An 18,099-nucleotide genomic window follows, 5' to 3' on the forward strand; every position below is an offset into this window, starting at 1 on the left:
TTTTATGTATAAAAAAAGTTCGAACGTTCAAAAAATGTTGAGGTTCAGAAAAAAGATGAAATCATTTTCAGTGAAGTTTCTACCAAAATGCAGTACCTAAACATACTTTATTGCACTCTAATACATTTACCAAAGTTTCAGCTCGATATTTTATTTACAAAAAAAGTTCTCAGGTTCAAAAAAACATTCAGTGAACTGAAAAACTGTGGTCGGCAATATAGGTATTTAGCTGTGTCACATGTCCTTAATGGACCACCGATAATTTTTATCGGGCGTGTAGTAGTCAAAATCATTAATTTTCTAAAATAAGAAAAAAGAATTAAAAAATTTTTAATGCTAAGACAAAAATGATAAATTTTCACACAAAGTTGAATATTTAAATTTTCGGCTAGAACTCTATCAATTTGCAAACAAAAAGGAAGAATTTGTAATAAAATATTTCTATTAAATAAAAATATGAATGTTCAAGTAACATGATGAATCTTTAACGAAATAAATTTTCAACAAACAAGTTCGACTTTTCTCCATGTAGTGGAATTTCTGCCAAAAGAGACAAATTTTCAACCAGAAACATAAATTGTTCAAGAGGATAAATTTCTGCCAAAAAAGACGAATTTTCTGCAAAATTCATACATTTTTAACCAATTACTTGAATGTAATAACAAAAAGATGAATTTTCAACAAATAAAGATTGATTATTAACCAACCCAGAGGGCAAAAAAATTTAGGATGTCCTAGAGACGTCTTTGGGACATCTCTAAGACGTCTTTTATAACATGTGTTTTGGTTATCCTAGGGATGCTCTTAAAACGTCTAATGTCAGTACAAAAGATGTCCCGAGAGAGCCCATGTCTTTTAAGAAGTCTTTAGGAGATTCAACGTCTTTGCGATGTTGCCCAGTGGGCACAAAACTATGAAAATCCCAAAAACGTCCTTGGGACGTTCCTGAGACGTCCTATGTCAGGCCAATCAACATATCTAAGACGTCCACTGTCCTAAAGATGACCTAAAGACTTCTTAAAGACATGGGCGCTCTCGGGACATCTTTTGTACTGACATTAGACGTTTGCAGATCATCCCTAGAATGACGAAAAGACATGTTATAGAATACGTCTTAGAGATGTTCCAAAGACGTCTCAAAAACATCCTCAAATTGTTTTGCTCTCTGGGTGATTGGCCTGACATAGGACGTCTCAGGAACGTCCCAAGGACGTTTTTGGGATTTCCATAGTTTTGTGCCCACTGGGAATAGAGACGAATTTGCAACAAAAAAGATTAATTTTTAAGTTAAAAAGATGAATTTGTTTGAGACAGTTGAATATAATAACAAAAATATATAACTTTTCAACACAATAGTTGAATTTTCAGTAAAATAACCTAGAAAATTAGACTTATTTTATTATAAATCAATAACGTTACGTTTACATAAAAAAAGAAAAATGCTACATATAATGGTCGGTGTATTGTAGAAATGAAGGAAGGAAAAAAGTGACGAATGTTTTTGAAGTACTTAAAATTATATTTATTACTTTATAATAAATGCGAAGTCTATCCCTGAGATATTTGATCTGAAGTTGGATAAAAGCATTGCAAACAATTGACAACTACAATTATCCGACACCAGATAATTGTAGTAGTCAATTGTTTTTTTTAAATTCTTTTTTACACTATTTCTTCTTGTAATATAATGAGCAATAGATACCTCATTTTTCTTATATCAAGTAAATGTAGCGTTATTGATTTCAAGTTGAAGATTCATCATGTTAGTTGAAAATTCATATCTTCTTTTGTTTAAAAATTAATGGTCTTATTTACTGTGATTTTCTATGAATGTATTATTGATAAGGCACTAAAAACAATTTCATGTATTTTGAAAAGATTCCTCACTTTTTCACAATTTCTTTATTTTTACAATACATTGACCAGTAGATATAACATTTTTCTGATTTCAAGTAAATGTATAGTTATTGATCTGAGATTAAATTCGTCTAAATGCACTGGTTACTTTGGGTATTAAGCTGTAAGTGCATGGAGGCGGCTAAGAACCGCCGAAAGAAAGATCGATGCAGAAAGATTCGGGTATTGCCGGATTCAGCTAAATGCCTACCATGTATAGCATCTTGGATAGACTAATGGGGTGCAAGATATAAGGATAAGCTATGTGCAAGATATAAGGATAAGCTATATTCAAGATATAGGCATAAGCTATATGCAAGAAAAATAACAAATTTCCACACGGAGAAAAAGATCGTGTAAATACGACACGGGCCGTGTTAATTCAACATGGATTTTGTTTTACGACTAATGTGAAACGAACTCGATATTGAATTAACATGGCGCGCCGAATTGTGTGGGGACCGTTTAGAATTAACACGGCATTGTCTAGTTTCTATCTGGAGCATCTTATATTCCCCAAAAATGTTTCCAGCGAGTGTGAGTTTACAGTGACAACCTCCGTTTAAAATCGACACTGAGTCGTGTAAAATCAAAGCGCCAACATGTTGAGACAACACGATGCAACGAATAGAATCAACATATCCCGCCGCGTTCATTGAAAATACTATTTTCTGGAATTGACACGATATCGGTTCGATTTAATGAGGTTTCTATTTAAAGGGACCACCGTGTTGTATTCACAGAATATTTTTCTCCGCGCAGAAAAATGTTTCGCAACGTTAAAGCTACTGCACAATACAAGCATTATTTGGACGATAAAAACTAATGTAAATCCGCCAGGAGTGACTTGCATCCGAATTTCCGCGAAGAATAAAAAATCTTAGTAGATTTCTTCAAAGAATTTTTTCAATACGAATGAACAGTTAACACTGATTGTAACAGCAATCTAGGATTTCAAACCGCCTACCTACTTATCTAATAAACTAATTTCTAATTAATGACTAAATATATTCATATACAATTAATGAATATATTTTTCATTTGGCACAGGGGAAAACAAGACTAAGGTAAAAGAAAATCATCAGTTTCAACGAGATTATTGTTTATTTAGCATTGTTTAGAACCTCAGTTTTTGGAAGAACCACTTATTCTTTCCGGATTTGTATCTGTAACAAAAAAAAAGAGTAATTATTAGTAAGAGTTTTTTTTCCTCAAATTTAATTATCAAGCCTTAAGGTAAAAATGAAGCTTCACTGATAAAAAATGATAAAAGTTCGATCCTCGTTGCCTAGACTAGAAAGTTGAAACAAGCGAATGCGAATCACTCTAAAGGCAACGAAGGTTGAACGATCGATGCGTTTGTTATGAAAAATATCGTACAAACCATAACATATCGTACATGTGAAATATTTCTATTGATCAAAGTACACATTCGCATTACGTCTATTGCATATTCAAGTATATGTATTAGGGTGGATCGAAAAATGCGGTTTTTCTGTTAAACATTTCTAATAACGCGGAAAAGTTGCGCATAGGCGTCATTATAAAGGGGAAAATTTTTTGTTGTTGCAAAATTTGAAATCGCGCAGAACCCCGTTTTTGTTCTAATAGTGAAAAAAGTGTTATTAAGAGTGTCCTTAAAGCATACAAAAAATAATTAGACCCATTACTGTTTGTGGAAGCTTCTAACGTGTCCCCTAAGGGTTTACATTTTTCTTGCACCTTCTTCCCTATTCCTTTACACACCCCCACACACTTAATTGGTGGTGGAAGGGGGACCTACAGTTTAAGGTGGGTTCCGAACCACCAAGAGCAACAGCTTTAAGTACTTAGATAACCTTTTTCTCTAGAGGTACCGGTCCCACGACTCTCTAGAGATGAACAACTCCCTTGCTAGGCTAGCGTTCACCTCATGGACTGCCGAGACTCTTCAAAAGTACGAGGCCGAAATTGAAGCCGCAAGCCGACGGAGTGAGTTCAAAGCATACGCTTTAGTCCCCACGAACATCGTCCCACTTTAAATCGTTATTTTAAAAGTAACTAATTAAAAATGAACTATGATAGCATAAAAATATGTCTTAACTTCAACAATAATTGGTATTAATAATCAAATTCAAATATACGTTTCTGAGACCGCCAATGTCAGTTCTTTTGTTGACAGAGAATTTGTTCTTTGATATATGGAACATTTCTCGAAAAAGTCTTTGTCTTTGGTTAGTCTCGATACCTAAAATCTTAATATACAAAGATTGCCAGGTTATGTTTATATTTAACAACATACAATGGAAAGCCAGCGGAAGAAAATAATTGTTGCTGCAGTTGCGTCAAACCAGTTATTGTTGCGAACGATGATTTTTGCAACTATATTGAAAAGTGACGATGCGGATAGCGATAATGAGGCGGAAAGTACTGACATTTTAATGGAATTTTCCATGAAAGTTCGATGCCCGAGAGAAACGCCTATTAGAATAATGGTATTTTCTGAAAGAATTGTTTCACAATTTAATACAAAACAATTTAAGGAACACTTTAGAATGAACCCGAATGTAGTTGATAACTTGGAAAACTTAGTAGGAAAGCAGTTATCACGTAATTGCAAAATTCCGGCTCTAAAACAACTGCTATCGATAATATGGTTATTGGCAACGCCTGACTTATTTTCCTTTTTCACAAATTAAGGGAGCGCACCATAACCTAAAAAGTAGTAATGTTCTTCACATCAACTTAGGGTAGGATTGGGCGAGATGAGCATATGGGATAAGATGTGTCACTTAATTTTCTCGTAGGTTATCATTTATTTTGTAAATGTTTTTTGTATTAATATCAGGAAAAACAATATCAAACTTTATTTTTGAAAATTTTTCGCTTAATGCCGAATAAATCTGGAAAAAACTAAAGTAAAAATTCTAAGACCTGTATTCTGCTATTTTGCATTTGTTTAGAAGGTTCAAGAATAAAGGTGAAACGACAGAAATACTAAATGAGTTTAAATACTTGGGTTTCTGGTTCACAACAAAAACCAGTATAACATACATGCGAGAAAATATGCCGGTAAGACGCAACAACTGGTAATCAAGGTTTGGGGGAGACTAAGAGAGCAGAAGTGACAGATCTGAAGATCAGGTTTTTTTATGGAGTCGACTGTGAAGGTTGCAGCGTTGTTTGGAGTGGAATTTTGGGATTGAGCAGGAGAGAACTTGTCGAAAAAGTACAAAACAGATACGTGAAACCAAGTATGGGCCTCTCGCGGAACACTCCGGACTATTTTTGGAAATTAGAAGCAGGAACAAGGAGCATATGGGTCATGAATGGAAGATGAAAGTTGGCCTAAAATACTTCCGATGGGAGAAATGAGAGGAATCACGAATAGAATACCTACGAAATTGGGAAGAGTTGATGGGAGCCTTATAAAGATTTGGTAAAGGCGAGCTAATAGAAAAAATATGGAAGAGAAGGCCGATAGAAGAAATAGAGAGAAGTCTGGAAAGCATACTCAAAACCAATGAGAATCAACATGTCCAAAAAGACTGGATTGGAGTCGACAAATCAACTTATTGTAGCTACCATAAATTAATTAAGGACAATATATAATAATTGAGGATTTGTGGAAACGAACTGGAACGAACAGGACACGTGATCATTTGCGAGAAAGTAATGAAAGAATTGAGCACCGAGTCTAAAGAATGGTGGAGAGTTTCGCGAGAAGCAAAACACGGTAATCAGTGGAGAAACAAGCTAATTGAAAATCTGAATGGCAATGTAGAAAAAAGTTTGTACGGCAAGCTATGAGAAATAGAGAAGACACTGATTGGAGCAAATGGGGACGAAAAGTGTGATAGTGAGCGAACAAAAATTGCGAAACAGAATTTTAATCAAATAAAATAACACTGTATTCTATCTGAAGTGCAATACAAATTATATACTCGTTGAAACTTATGTACGGTTATGTTAAAATGTTAAAATCATAAAAAAAATTTAATTGTATTAAGAAGGAGAGGAGAAGGCTGTCCTGGGTAGAAATTGCCTCTTTATGTCTAAACTAAATATTGGTTCTCACGAGGCCGAAGCCAGATTTCCTAGCTAGAAGAATCTAGGCTTTCCCTCTGCTGGCCCTCTACAGGTTATTGTCATGTGCTACTTGTCTTACATTATTTATATACTCACTTTTTAGCAGTTACATTTTTCAATTAAACTAGATAAAAAGCTTTAATCATAAAGATATATTTAAAAAATAATTTCTATCAATTATTTTCTTGAGGGGACCTTGTAAAGCCCTCGACAGTTAAAACGGATAATACAGCTGTGAGTGCAAAAAGGTACATTAATGTTCTTATGCTTAATTATACTTAAATTAAAAAAAAAGAGCAAATTAAAAAAATTACCGAGATGTAAACTTTAAAAAAATTAAAAACATTTGGTGCCTTACAAATTTGAGAAGAAGTAAGTACGTTTAAAAATCATATATAACAAATCGAGCTTCAAAAACCTTTTTTCCTGATTTCTAAAGTATCGGATGAATGCCGTCAAGCATTTATGATACCGCACTCAGCGTGCCATCGTAGCTATGGGGATTAGGCGTTCGACTTTTAAAGCCTGCGGTGCGTGCGTTCGATTCTCGGCGCTTGCGGATATTTCAATAAACTGCGTTTGTCTTTAGTTATTAGTAATTGCGGATATTTCAATAAACTGCGTTTGTCTTTAGTTATTAGTAATAAGTCTTCTCTAGTCAAATTGAACAATAATTTTAGTTTTAGAATAACGTGCGGAGTATAGTTAATAATCGAATGTCAACAAAAACCGAGAAAACGGAGAAGTGTTTGTCAGAGGCTACAGAAAGGTATAAAATCTTGAGATTAAACGTTTGCAAAGAAAATATATTTTACAATTGGATTAATATTTTCCTTCTTTAAATCAAAAATTTCTGGTAATGGATTATGGCAATGTGCTGGTTAAACTTTAATACTACTGCAACCATAGCATCACACTTCAGAATTTAAAGCATGATCAATGTTCTAACAATTTAATAATATTTTATTTGAATCAACAAAATAAGAAACAATAGCATATGCTTTTGAATGATAGTGTGTGAGGGACTTTTTAGATTCTATAAAGACCCTATTAATAGGCCCGCATTGGGTTGCCTACTGATGACCTCGCTAGCTGAGTGAGATGCTTTCGCTTGCGCCCTCGATAGATTGCCACTTTAGGGCCTCGTTAGAAAATAGGAAATCTAGACAAGGCCTCTTAAGAACCAAGTTATAATTTCTACCCGGGATGGGACAGATGAAGGGTGGTAATTCAAAAGTGTATAAGAGCCATTTTTCAAATCTTCTGAGCAGGAGGAAAAACGTTTGCATTACGACATTTTTCAGTATATCATTAATTTAAGAAATATTATTAGTAGAGCATCGTAAAATATATAACATTTAAAAATTTGAAGCACTTTCGATAAGAATTTCCAGCATGATGCATTTTGGAAAAAAAATATTTAATAAAATGAATGTCAGATTTTCCTTAGTATTGTGATGTTTCGGTGACTAGAATAATAATTTAGACATAAAAATATTCCAAAAAGAATACACTATTCAGATATACAAAAAATTTTTATTATTTTCAAGTTCAAATGGTTTAACAAGAGTATAATGTTTAGAGGCGATCCTTATCTTGACAATTAACAACATTTGTTACTGAGGCGAATGTTTTTATGCCGAGTAATACACCAAATTCCTATTGGCTGTTAAAACATGCAACTTCCATAAGGTTCCATTGGCTCTTATACAATTTTGAATTTTCAATATGCTTCGACTTACCAAAACGCGATTTTAAAAAAATTATTAAGAGAAAACTATTTCAAATTTGGTACTTTTTTTAAGGCCAAAATAACGGCCTTCGATTGCAGATAAGTAATTCATAAAAACCCAGATTTCGAAAAAAATGGTTCTTATTAACTTTTGAATTTCCATCCTTCAGATTTAAACATTCTGAATGCACATCATCAATGAATAAATTCTAATTCTAGAAATGATTTTCAGTACAATTGTAAAAACTTGAAAATTTATTAAATTTGTTATAAACAAATAAGTTGATGAAAATTATTTAATGGGGATTAGCAAGGTTTAGTCGAAATTTGGACTAAATTTGTACAATGTAAAAAGGGGGTTTGTGATTAGGATTAATCAAAATGAATAAATAATTAGTTATGTAGTGAACAAATTTTATAACCAAATACCTGTTGCAGCTATTTTTGAGAATATAAATACAACTTTTAATGCAGACCACCATAAATTACCTTGTAATGATAGTTTAACAATTTCTGAAAGAAACCTATTTAACAAGTCCAGGCACAAGTTTCCAGGTAGAGTCCTTTTTTGAACATAAGTAACTGTTCATAGGTAATTTTCAACTTTTCTTTTTTTTTGCGTATTATCTCATCTTCTAAACTAAAAATCCTTTTTCTTGTTGGAATCAATTGCCAATGACACCTTGTTCATCACATTCGGCCAATCAGTAAATTCATTATGTGTCATTATTTACAAAAAGTTTGCTTTTTATAGCAAAATTAACTCATCTCGTAACGTAGCAAAAGAACTGGTTTGTTAAATAGGTTTCTTTAGGCAATTGTTAAACCATAATCACAGGATAATTTATGGTGGTCCGCATTAAAATTTGCAATTTTTTCGAACAAATAGCTGGAACAGATGAGTTTTTTATGAAATTTTAGTTTAAATTTAGTGACTAAACATAGCTAATCCCCACAAAATAATTTTCATCCACTTATTTGTTTGCAACAAATTCAATAAATTTAGAAGCTTTCTACGATCGTGCTGAAAAACGTTTCAAAATACAGTGAAACTCTATAATAGCTCTCCCTTCTATGGCCATTCCGAGAATTGATGCCGCGCCGCAGGTAGATGTAACAGGAGCTGCGAATGTATTCTTCAAAAGTTAAAAAGTTTATTAGTCATTTCGTTTGTAAAATAAAAAAAAATGATTGAAAAACTTTAAAAAAAAAAAATCGGGTGTAAACGATAAATGCAGAAATGTATTGATTTTCATTTATAACAAAATTTCAAATCGGACGAAAATTGTGGTCTGAAAATTAGTTTTTTTCAAGACACTTCTAATTCCCTGCTGAGTCACACTGCGCCATAGAAGACGTCAGGTTTACATTTTTTCTCGCAACTGTGGAAAACTCACTCCAAAAATGTCAGGACTTGTAATCCGCACTTATAACCTCCTCTGAAGAATAAATAAAAACAAAAGACTATATTTTTTTGGGAAACGCGTTTTTATGTTTTCCACCAAATTCTCGAGTAAAATCGGTCGATGAGAACCCAAGATACGTCATTTTTAACAAATTCAAAAACCGAAAGTCCCATATCTCCGTTATTTTTTTCGAATTTTCGAAAAATATTTGGTGGGATTTTTTTCCACTAACAATCATATATCCTAAATATGACGTGGACTCCACCGCATTCAATTTGTCCTATTTTAAACGCTTGTACATGAAAAATTAAAATAAACTGTTAAAAAATCCAAAAAATAAAGAAAATTCGTACCCTGCTTCCTGTATGCAAGTGGTCGGCACGCTCTTGCCCAGGGCAGCGTACCCTGCCCTGGCTGCCCTACGACCTACTTTCAGGGCAGTACCTGCGAGCTTGACCAGACCACCCCTTTCCTCAGGGGTCCTTTGTTAGAAAATGGGAAAAGAAAGTGAGATTAAAAAATTCGTAATTTTGCAATCAGTGACTTGAAAGTAATATATTTGTAATCTCCGTATTTTTCCGATTCCAAAGACATTTAATTTGTAAAATTTAAGAAATATTTAGTCTTAAATTTACTGTAAAGCTGATATTTCTTGATATTAAACTCCTTCAAATTTTTAACTTTTCTAGGCAAGTAATATATCAGTGGAATCGGAAAAATTCGTAGATGCTGATAATGCTATTTTCTAACCGCTAGTTGAAAAATGAAAAAATTTTTAATTTCCGTACTTTGATATGCCTGTGGATAAAAGACCCTTGCTTGAGTAAGCTCACACACACTAAGGTACATGGATAGACCGAAACGTAGTAGAAAAAATTAAGTCGGGTAGAGCCTGACCATACCTGAAAATTAAGCAAAAAGTTGCCGACCACTGCTGTATGCGTATGGTACATAAAAAGTTACCACTTCGAAAAGTCTAAACTCCGACAAAATTGAGATATACAAAAATATTTCAAAAACGAAGGAAAGAAAATCAACATGACAGAAGGCAGCGATTTCTAAAAAACATACCTTACATAAAGTACATGCAGAGTACTTATTTTTTATTTTGAAATAAGAAGCGCACTCGCAGATTTTTTACCAGGTAAATATCTGAAAGGTACGTTGCGTATTTGAAGTCCATTACAATTTTTCCCAGTGGGCAAAAAAATTTAGGATGTCCTAGAGACGTCTTTGGGACATCCCTAAGACGTCTGTTATAACATGTCTTTTGGTCATCCTAAGGATGTTCTTAAAACGTCTAATGTCAGTACAAAAGATGTCCCGCGAGCGTCCCAAAGACGTTTTTGGGATTTTCAGTCTTGTGTCCACTGGGTTGGTACCGCAAGTTACATTGTATACATTTTTCCCTAGTATTTTCTCACTTTTATCATGTTATTTTAATTATGATATCCATGCCCAGCTTATTTTAAAAATAAGATAAATGGTGAAGAGTATGATTCAATTTGGGGAGATAAAAATTAGATGGGAAAACTTATTTGGAATAATGAACATTATTGCTGATGGAAATTAGAAAATGTGAGAATTATAAATAAATGGTTCATTCCATATCAAACATTAAGAAGAGTACACACCTTTCTTCAAACTTCACTCGTGTTTGGAATCGAACTTTCTTCTTCTTCATTGGATCTTTTAAATCTTTGGGTGCCACTTTGTCCAATTGTAAATCGACGGTGTATCTTGTTGGTAACAAATGATTGTAGTTCAAAACCTAGAAAAACATAGTTAATTAAATTACAGTTACAATTCGAATGAGTAAATACCAATTAATTGCAAAAGTAAGAAAATATGTAAAATAAATCACCAGGATCGCTACAGCATAAGAGGAAAAAAAAATAAAAGTAACTGACGGCTGAATGGAATCTCCACAATTAACAGGTGTAGCGTGATCCAGGATCGCTAGGCCTTTTTTAAGATCTACCAATGTTTTTCGACGAGAAACTGAGAAGAAATTTATGACCCCTCGAAAAAAAATCCTAGTTGGAAGGGCTAGGAGACCCAATAATTGTTCACAAATAAATGTTTTCGACATTAATAATTATAAATAATTTAAAAAATACTAATAATAATATAAACAAGTGGTCAAAAATAAATTCAAATCGTTTAAAATTTAAGAGTTGTGTTTTCAAATTGAGAATCTGTAAATAAAAGTTTCAAGATAAAATTTCAAAAAAAGAGAAAATTAACAACTTTAAAAATTGATCACTTCAAATTCATAGGAATTGAAATTGCATTAGCGTTTTTAAATAAAAATAATTTTCAACTTGATACTACTTTAAGGGCATGTGATCGTCGTGTGGTCCATCGGGTACAGTCCCCCCGGCTTTTTTCCCCCAAAAATGAAAATTTTTACAAACTGAATTCGGAGATGCTATAAAATATCATAACGGACGTTCCCGCACTCTTTTTTGAGGGATAATAACAAAAAAATGTATTGTTACGTCGTTTTCATCTCTGCCTTCTCGATAATTTGGAAATTATTTATGAAATAAACTTTTTCGATTGCCTGAAAACAAGGTTAGTTCCGGGAGATTATTTACTATGTTTATTTGCAAGTCCAAATTTTTTGGGCCAAAACTATTATGTAGTTTGGAAGTAACGCTCGGGAGAATTGTAACACACATAACCTCGAAATATACACACGTTGTTAGCAATATCAAATTTTTTTGAAAAAAAGTGTGTGGAGACGTCTGTTAGGATGTTCGCTGTCATTTTCCAAATTTTTAAGACAAAATATTTATTATTCTAGAAAAAAGTCCGGGGAACCTAAAACTGGTAAAATCGACTTTTTTCCAAGTATCACATGCCCTTAAACTACATTGAATGTTTCAAAGACAAATCTACTTGACCCAATAAGTCCCAAAACGAAGAAATTTCTTTCTTACGTTTGAGCTTGAATAATTTGATAAAAAAGGCAAAGAATTTATTGCGAAATACTCTTTCCTACTATTTTTGGGTATGCTCTAAACAATTCAATGGTTTAAAAAACGGAAAATATTGATTTGCAATTAATAATCAACAAAATTTAAAAATGGCGTTTTTTAAAGTTGACTTTTTGTATCCACGATTTTTAAAACAAAATGGCGGCCAAAAAACAGAAACCAAACATTTTAAATTTGGTTTCATTGATATTTTTGGTGGTTTTTTTCGCTCAAATCATATAAATATTTAATTATTTCAGTACAAAAGTTTTTCAGTAGTTTATTTCTAAACAAAATAAAAATTTTTAGTCTTAAATAAGTAAAATCATGATATTAAGAAAATAAAAAGAATTGTATTGCTATTTTACGTCATTTTCACAACAAAATCCAACGCAGTGTGTGAAATATCTTTTTTTTTCTCCAACGATTGAGTGATTGACTGATATTATTTTCATAAAATTAAAAGTTACTGTTTACTGATATACAATTTTACATGACTCTGCTGTGTAACTCTGAAGTTGAAGCATAATTAGGTATTTTCACTTCAACTATCAACGAACTTCACTTTGTTAAAAGCTGAGGGGAAAACAATGGATCAAATGCATGGAACAAAATTTTATTTCTGTAATATCTTTTTATTTAATGATCATTATTATCATTTTATTATTTCATTAAATATTAATTAAGAAATATAAAATATTTTTCAAATACACTTATATAGAAAAAATTATCTTTCACGAAGATATTAGAAAAATAGGGCAAAAATGAATTGAATCCCATGCATTTGGTCCCTTGTTTTCTCCTCAGCAATCTACGAATTGAAGTTAGCTGGTGATTGAAGTGAAACTACCTAATAATTGAAGTACAGTGGAACCACGGTTATATCCTCTCGCGCTTATATCTCTGCATAACTCTCATTTATGTCCGCTTGGCATCCTATTTTACCTATTTAACGCTGACCATTGTTATGTTGTTTAGAAACAAACTATTCAAATACCTTTTTAATTAAATAATTTAAAACTTATATGATTTGAGCGAAAAAACCACCAAAAATATCGATGAAACGAAATTTCAAATTTTTGGTTTCCGTTGTTTGGCCACCATTTGGTTATAAAAAATCGTAGATAAAAAAAACTCAACGGATTTGAAAAGTTCACAAATTTTGTGCACATTTGCAGCAACCATACCCCGTCCCCCCATTTTTTGATAGAAACAAAATTTAGTTTTAAAAATTTACATTTAGAACGGTAAAAATGACGAAAAATTCATTTTTTTTTTAACTTTAGACAAATTTCTGTAATCAACTTTAATTTTTTTAAATGTAATACGAATTTTAAATTCTACAGTTTAAGCAGCTTTGTCTTTGAAACATTCAATGTAGTTCAAAGTAGTTTCAAATTGAAAATGATTTCTATTCAAAAGCACTAATGCAATTTCCATTTCTATGAATTTTATGTGATCAATTTTTCAAGTTTTTAATGCTTCCTATTTTCGAAATTTTATTCTGAAAACATTTTATTCACAGATTCTCAAATTGAAAAAAAAACTCTTAAAATTTGAACGCTTTCAATTTATTTTTGACCACTTATTTTTATTAGTACTTTTTAAAATTATTTAATATTATTAATGCCGAAAACCTTTATTTGTGAACAATTATCGGCCACTGCTTAGTTTAAATACTTTAAATTTAAATAAAATACTGTGTATTTCAAGGTCGGTCAAGTTAAACAAGAAAAAAGGTTTCTCCGAGCCCTTCTAACTGGGATTTTTTTTTGAGGGATCATAAATGTCCCCTCAGTTTCCATCGAAAAAAATTGGTAGATCTTGAAAAAGGCCGAGTGATCCTGGGTCACGCTACACCTGTGGATTGTGGAGAACCCTGCCTTAATCAAAGAGATTTCTCTCGTTTACACAATACGTCTCTTTGACACCTTTGCCATAAATAAAAATTTAATTTAATACACATTACAATAAATAAGATTTCCATACATAACTATGAAAAAATTAAAATAATACGCTAAGACTAATGTCGCCGCAAATAGTCGATTACTCTGAATTCGAAAAGCATTATCTCCACAGGAAAAAATCTCAGAAGATTTGAGTAAAGATTAGTCGAATCTGTTAAGCTTTCGGAATAAAATTATGCTTTTTTAAGTTTTGCAAAAAAATATTCAGAGCTATTAACCAAAGGACGAAAAAAAAATGCTGTATTTAGAGGCCCGATGAACAGAAACCTGCACTTTCACATGATCCCAGACTAAGAATATGGTGGAAAGAATTTGAAAAAAGTCTATTATGTTTCAAAGCATTTTTGGAATGCAGTAGCTGAACAATTTTTAAATATATAAAATTTTTTTTTTGTAATAATTTCTGTTGAAGGCCTTTCTTTTATTTAGGAATTGAATGGAGTTATCGCGCAGTTTAAATGCTTAAATATTAAGGTACAGTAAACTGATTACTATTCCATCAATGAAACCTGAATTCAAATGATCTTTCGAGAATAATAGTCACTCAGAATAATTTTTAGTTTAATGAATAAGGCTTTACCCACAAAACATTCTATTTATTCAGTTTTCCATTATAGAAAAACTATCACGTCCCGGACTCTTTTTTGAGGGATAATAATAAAAAAATGTATTGTGCTAAATACAAATTTTATGCATATGTGCATTATTTTGAGGTTACGTCGTTGTTCAGCTCTGCCTTTCCGATAATTTGGAAATTATTTATGAAATAAATTTTCTTGATTGACTACAAACAAGGTTAGTTGCAGGACATAGTTAATATGTTTATTTGTAAGTCTAAAGTTTTCGGCTAAAAATAGTGTGTAGTTTGGAAGTAACGCTCGGGAGAATTGTAACACACGTGACCTCGAAATATACACACACGTTTTTAGCAAAATCATTTTTTTGGAGTTAACCCACAAAAAAAGTGGACAGGGACATCTGTCAGCATTTTCGCTACCATTCCTTAGATTTTAAAGACAAAATGTTTATTAATCTAGGGAAAAATCGAGGGAATCTAACACTGATAAAATCGATACTAATTCCTAAGCGCCATGCAAATTAATCAAATTTAACCAAATAAATTTGTTTTGAATTAACCGACAAAAAAGGTGTGCAGGGACGTTCGTTTGCATGTTCGCGATCATTTCCCAAATTTTTAGGATAAAATATTTATTATTCTAGAAAAAAAGCCGGGGAATCCAAAACTGACAAAATCGATAATTTTTTAAGTATCACATACCCTTAAATTGCAAGCTATTTAATAACGCGATAGCTTTGTTTAATTCTTAAAGACCTTCAACAAAAATGCTTTTAAAACAATTTTATATATTAACATTTTTGTAAACTACTGCATCACAAGAATGTTTTAGAATACTCCAAAAATGTTTCCACCAAATTCTTAGCTCTGGAATTACGTAAAAGCACAGGTTTCTGTTCGCCAGGCCTGAATACAGAATTTTTCTTCGTACTTTGACTAACAGATCTAAAAAAAATTTTGCTTGAACTTAAAAATGCAAAAAATTACTCAGAAAACTTAGAAGATTCGTCTAATATTCTCTAAAATCTAAAATTTTTTCCTGCGGAGCTATTGCCTTTTAAATGCAGTGTTGCAGACTTCGTGGCGACATCAGTAATAATAAGTTTTATAAGCAAAGATTACAGAGATTTGCTTTTTTTAACAAGAAATGTAAAATATAATTTATTGCCTGTGTGGCCGATTGGGTTTGATTGGTTTCACTTTGTCCTTATAACAATTTTCCAAAATTATAACATCACAGTCGAAAAAAAAGATATATTGATATGGTAGAGATAAAAGTAATTAATTGACTTTGTACTTTCAAAAGTGACGAAAAATGATTTAAGTGATGGAATCGCAGCCCTAGAGTTTATTTAACTTAAATAACTGGAGACATAATAATTATTATTACCTTAACGAAGGGCTTGATCTTTGACCGTTTGTGCAGTTTTCCTTTCCCCATTCTTTTATGTACTTTTCGGGGATAGCGGTCAATGCCGGCTACCATAGCGTGGCCGTACTGCTTCTCGGTTGTTCCATCATCAAAATTTCGCATCACAATAGCTTTTCGCCCGGCGTACCGGCCACTAAGGACCAGCACCACCTTTCCACTTTTCATAATTTTCACCATTTTGATGATGCGCTGAAGACATACCATATGTTGAAATGATTGAGGATATTAAAATAGCTCGTGGCTGCTTGTACCAAGATTTCACTATGTGCAGTCCATTCTTTTGACACGAATAGCTGGACCTCGAAAAGGGTACATTTGTACAAGAATTTCGTTACAAATAGCCAGATTTTTAAGGTACACGTAGGTACGACCATTAAGGCAATTGCATATTCAACTTAAAAATTGATTTCTTATATAAACGATTGTATTCTTTAAAAAAAGTTAAATTACGAACACAAACGAGAAGAAAAATAGTATAGCACCAAACTAGTCTACCAACAATTTTCAGTTTTATATTCAAAGTATCCACATACAAAACAGGTCTGGCTATTTTTAACGAAATTCCAGTAAAAATAACCTTTCACCCAAGTTCCGCTATTTGCAACGCAAAAATGTGGCTATTCGTATTGAAATTTTAGTACTCGTAACCACGAATTTTTATATTGTATTGGCAAATTGAACGAACGCTTTAAAAAAACCCCTTTTATATGATGCTACTCCAGAAAAGACAAAAATCCTGAATTTACTGTTGAAACATTAAATCTTACATATGTGATGAGGAAAAAATGTGTATTTGTTCCATAATGGCATAGAACAAAATTTATAACCTCAAAAACATAAACGTATCTACCTCAATATTTCCGTAGTTACTTGAAAAAATATTATTAGATAAATGAATTCACGTGAAAGATATTTTAAAGTTTGAAATAGAAATCGTAAAAACAATTTTACTTTTGTTGGTCCAAATGTTTAAGGATTAAATGTTTAAAAAGCTACTTACAATGCCTCGTGCTCGCAATGGCAGTTGAAAGCTGAAAGGACAGTAGCGCCTCTACCATCATGGGCACCATCTACGTTGCAGGACTATTTCAAATGAATTGTGGGCCCCGGGTATTGCCTCAATATTCTGCACGCTTAACTTTTGTTTATATCAATTATATACAATACCTTATAAATTTGTAGTTAGAATAAATTGGATTTTTGAAGACATTCATACAAAATGTCATGTTTAAGTTATCTTATAAAAAGAACTTACTAATCTCAAATTCTTCTTGAAATTGAATTGAAAATGCTATAATAATAATCCTTTATAAGATCAAAAACAATGCAAAAAGTGTAAGAAATTTAAAACATATTGTCATAAATTTTTTAATAATTAAAATTATGTGTAGTCTGAAATCCAATAGTGTGCAAGGAAAAATGAACTTTATTTTTTAAGAAAAATTTCCATTTTTCTAACCTTCTATTTTAAAACGATTAACAATGAATATCAAAGTCTTTACAACGCCCACAAACTGCACAAGCTACCACCACTTTTAATATTTATTTACACTAAAATATAATTAAATAAATTCTGAAAGATACGATAAACATCACATCATTAGGGCATTCGAGATACAAAGCACGGTCCTGTACTTCATCAAACTTCACTGGAGCAGTGGACATAGGAAACAAGGGACTAGGCATGCCATTGCGGGGGTGATGCAATGAGAGGGGAGGTCCGCCACCTTTTGATGTCCCGCGACAAACATGGCAGCGCCCACATGTTTATATTTTCATGCACAGTTTATCGGCAAAAATGCTCGTGCGCATAATCAAATGGCACATCGTAAGATGGCGGCTCTCCCCACTCATGGAATTCGCCCCCCTCCTGTGGATTTAACCCCGCTCGCCCAATTTAGGACGGTATGCCTAGTCCCGTGTTTCCTATGTCCATGACTAGAGCAGTGATCCCAGATCTGAAACGAGATGCGGTCCAATACTATGACAGGGCTATGTCCGTGTGAATATAGTAGGAGACGCTGTAAATGACTGAGTTGC

At 32.5% G+C, this 18,099-nt stretch overlaps 1 protein-coding gene across 2 annotated transcripts; it reads right to left on the minus strand.

Moving 5' to 3' along the window:
- Positions 1–2,981: 2,981 nt before the first annotated feature.
- Positions 2,982–17,171, minus strand: LOC117173960 (60S ribosomal protein L27). 2 transcript variants are annotated; one of them, XM_033362610.1, is made up of 4 exons: positions 17,060–17,171; positions 16,018–16,248; positions 10,737–10,873; positions 3,014–3,062 (listed from the first exon to the last, which is right to left on the minus strand). In XM_033362610.1, exons 2-4 carry the CDS (start codon positions 16,234–16,236, stop codon positions 3,014–3,016), a joined length of 405 nt encoding a protein of 134 aa, XP_033218501.1. In that variant the 5' UTR covers positions 16,237–16,248; positions 17,060–17,171. The 2 variants fall into 2 exon arrangements, with proteins under 2 accessions (XP_033218500.1, XP_033218501.1); XM_033362609.1 differs by lacking the exon at positions 17,060–17,171 and having other exon boundaries at positions 2,982–3,062; positions 16,018–16,236.
- Between the last annotated feature and the right edge of the window lie 928 nt (positions 17,172–18,099).

This window comes from Belonocnema kinseyi, chromosome 5 (genome assembly GCF_010883055.1).
Source record: "Belonocnema kinseyi isolate 2016_QV_RU_SX_M_011 chromosome 5, B_treatae_v1, whole genome shotgun sequence".
Taxonomy (NCBI): domain Eukaryota; kingdom Metazoa; phylum Arthropoda; class Insecta; order Hymenoptera; family Cynipidae; genus Belonocnema; species Belonocnema kinseyi.